Source organism: Camelina sativa, chromosome 12 (genome assembly GCF_000633955.1).
Source record: "Camelina sativa cultivar DH55 chromosome 12, Cs, whole genome shotgun sequence".
In the NCBI taxonomy this organism is placed as follows: domain Eukaryota; kingdom Viridiplantae; phylum Streptophyta; class Magnoliopsida; order Brassicales; family Brassicaceae; genus Camelina; species Camelina sativa.
The window spans coordinates 25,880,855-25,883,595 of NC_025696.1; the positions used below are offsets into that span (position 1 = coordinate 25,880,855).

A 2,741-nucleotide genomic window follows, 5' to 3' on the forward strand; every position below is an offset into this window, starting at 1 on the left:
TATCGTAAAGCCCCAAACCAAGATAGGAGAGGAGACGCTACATCAGTTTATATATCAACTCTAGATCTTTAGTGTTCGTTCAATTAATATGATATAAAAAGGTTTGGCAACAAATCTGATTACACATTTTTTCAAATCAAACAGAGCAAAGAAAACAGAGAAAAAAACAACTATGTTTCACTTCAATGTATAGAGAAATAAAAAAACCGCCAATGATTTAAACCTCTTCTCAGTTGCAATTCTATAGGAGAAAAAAGTTGCAATCTCCAAAATGCCATTTTCTCACATGAAATCATCATCGTCCATCGCACCGTAAGGACCCGAAACAAGATCATCGTCAGGCTTATCCACATGAAGTTGTTTCTTCTTACCTAACAAAAACATTGAAAAAAAAAACCATTTTGATCAGATATTTTGGAAAAGATATGCGTAGCTTAAAGACATCTATCTATCTAATTCACAAGTCTAATAAAGAGAAACCATTATTTGGAGGCAAAATCCAAAGAACAAAGCAAAAAGAAGTACTACTGATTGTGGTGTACCTGTCTTCTTTTTGCCAGCAGCTTCTTTCTCCGCCTTCAGTTTTTCATTTGCTATAGCTGTAATGGACGAAGCAACGTCTTTAACATCTGCTGCTTTCATATTGACCAAAGAAAGTCTCATCACTGTTTTGAGTAGCCCAATATAGTGAAAACTTTTCTGCAAAACAGCAGACATAGTTAAAATACAGGCTCATTGGTCTTAACATAATATTGGTCATACAGAAACAATCACTTAGCTAGGATAGGGAAAGAATATTGCAAACCTCAAATGGTACAAGTTTCTGAGAAATCAACTCAGCATACTCCACGAAATCGCTTTCAGACTTCGGAATTAACATATCGGCGCTTTTCTCAACAGTCTTTACTCCAAAGAGTTCAGCAGTTGACTGGTAATCAGCTTCCTCCACAAGCCTAAGATAAAAAAGAATACTATAAATCAGCATTCTGGCCTTCATAAGTCCACAGCCTCTGTCACATGTTCTTTACAGTACCAAACCAATGCAGAACCAACAAAATAGGCATATGTAAGCGAAATATTTCTTAACTCTACCTCTGCATGCGAAGTTTCTCAGCAATTGGATCTAGAGGTTCTTCCCTTGATGATTCTTTTGAAGCTTCAACAGTTTTAACCTTCTTTTCAACAGCTTTTGCTCCTGCTTTCTTTGGAGCCTTCTCAGGAGCAGGTTTTACAACGGGTGGCTAAAGAAGAAACAAAGGTTGTTAGCCGTAATCTCAAAATCGTATAAGAAACAGGGATAGAGAAATCAATAAATACAAAGTATCTACCGAAACAAAACTATACCGGTGCAGTTACATCTTCCTCCTCCCAAGAGTCCTTGATATCATTCTCATCAACATCCTCATCATCCCAGTTACTTTTCAGTTCAACTTTTGCAGGAAGTGGTTGAAAGTCCTCGGCCTCTGAAATCAGAAAGGAAAATGTAAAAGTGAGAACTCTAATATACTTCCATTATGAAAACATCAATAAAACCAAAAAACGCCTATCATCTTAATGACTAAAATATATATAGCTGTGTACAGCCAGTACTAATTTTTACATAGTCAGGGAGAATAATGCAAGAACTAGGAAACATTAAGGTATTCACAGACGCATATACAGTAACACAGTGTGTATTAAACAATGCTTAATGTACGACAACTTACCCCAATCATCCATATTTGCTGCCAATTATCTACGACAAGTACAAGCTGCTATCTGAATCAGACTGAAATCCTGCACAGAATAAAACAAAGATCATTCAGCAGAGATTCTCAGAACAAAAGCCTCGCAACAGGAACAACACTCAAACATTACTTTTCATATCATGGAGGTAACACAGAACAAAACTCCTATCAATCAATTCACAATTCCCCCAAGACAATGATAGAGTTACAGTTATGATCAAGGGCTACACAGCTTAATAACTTAGAACAATTTATCATGCATAAACCTTCTAGTCCTACACTACTTGACATGTGAATAGAACTACTAATGGACAAGCATAGAGCCTAGGTAAAACATAAGTACCATGATCTCATGAAGATGTCAAATTGAACAAGACACTCACCAACCGAGCAAGAACAGTGTATATAAAAAATGAGAAATTTAAAGGAACTCCTTAACTGAGCAAGAACAGTGTTAAACAAAACAGATGAAAATAGAGCTTATTGCCTAAAGTACACAGCCAAAAGTTAACATTTAGAGTAATCTTACAAACGATACTTCAAATTACTAACACAACCTTTGCAAATTGCTTGTGTTGAACAATAGAAATCCAAAAAGGAATCAGCTTTAACAAATCATACAAAAAGAAAATATCAAAACCCTAAACAGAGTTCGATTGATCAGAGTGTGATAACCTAACCCAATTAATGATAAATTATACAGCTTTTTAGGATTAATCAACAACCCAATTAACAAAACAGCCATAAAGCTCTACAAATCGTAAAACCCAAACATGCAATTCAAGTAAAATCGAAGCCAATTGAGGATATATTAAGGCAACGGAGACGGAAGAAAAAAGTACCAGAGAAAGGCTGAATCCTGAAGGTAGGTTTCAGCCGGAGAATAAAAATCGCCACCACGAAAACACGAAAAAAGATGAAAACTTTCCGAAGCGAAGCAGACGAAACGACAGCAAAGAGAGAGAGCTTTTGTTTGGTTGTGCGTCGTTTTGATGGGATTTTAGGGTTTTCTCT

At 36.1% G+C, this 2,741-nt stretch overlaps 1 protein-coding gene across 1 annotated transcript; it reads right to left on the reverse strand.

Annotated features, from left to right (window-relative positions):
• Positions 1–2,741, reverse strand: LOC104732634 (eukaryotic translation initiation factor 3 subunit J-A-like). Its single transcript, XM_010452198.2, has 7 exons — positions 2,570–2,741; positions 1,707–1,776; positions 1,345–1,463; positions 1,093–1,241; positions 806–953; positions 543–699; positions 1–371 (listed from the first exon to the last, which is right to left on the reverse strand). Exons 2-7 carry the CDS (start codon positions 1,717–1,719, stop codon positions 283–285), a joined length of 675 nt encoding a protein of 224 aa, XP_010450500.1. The 5' UTR covers positions 1,720–1,776; positions 2,570–2,741; the 3' UTR covers positions 1–282.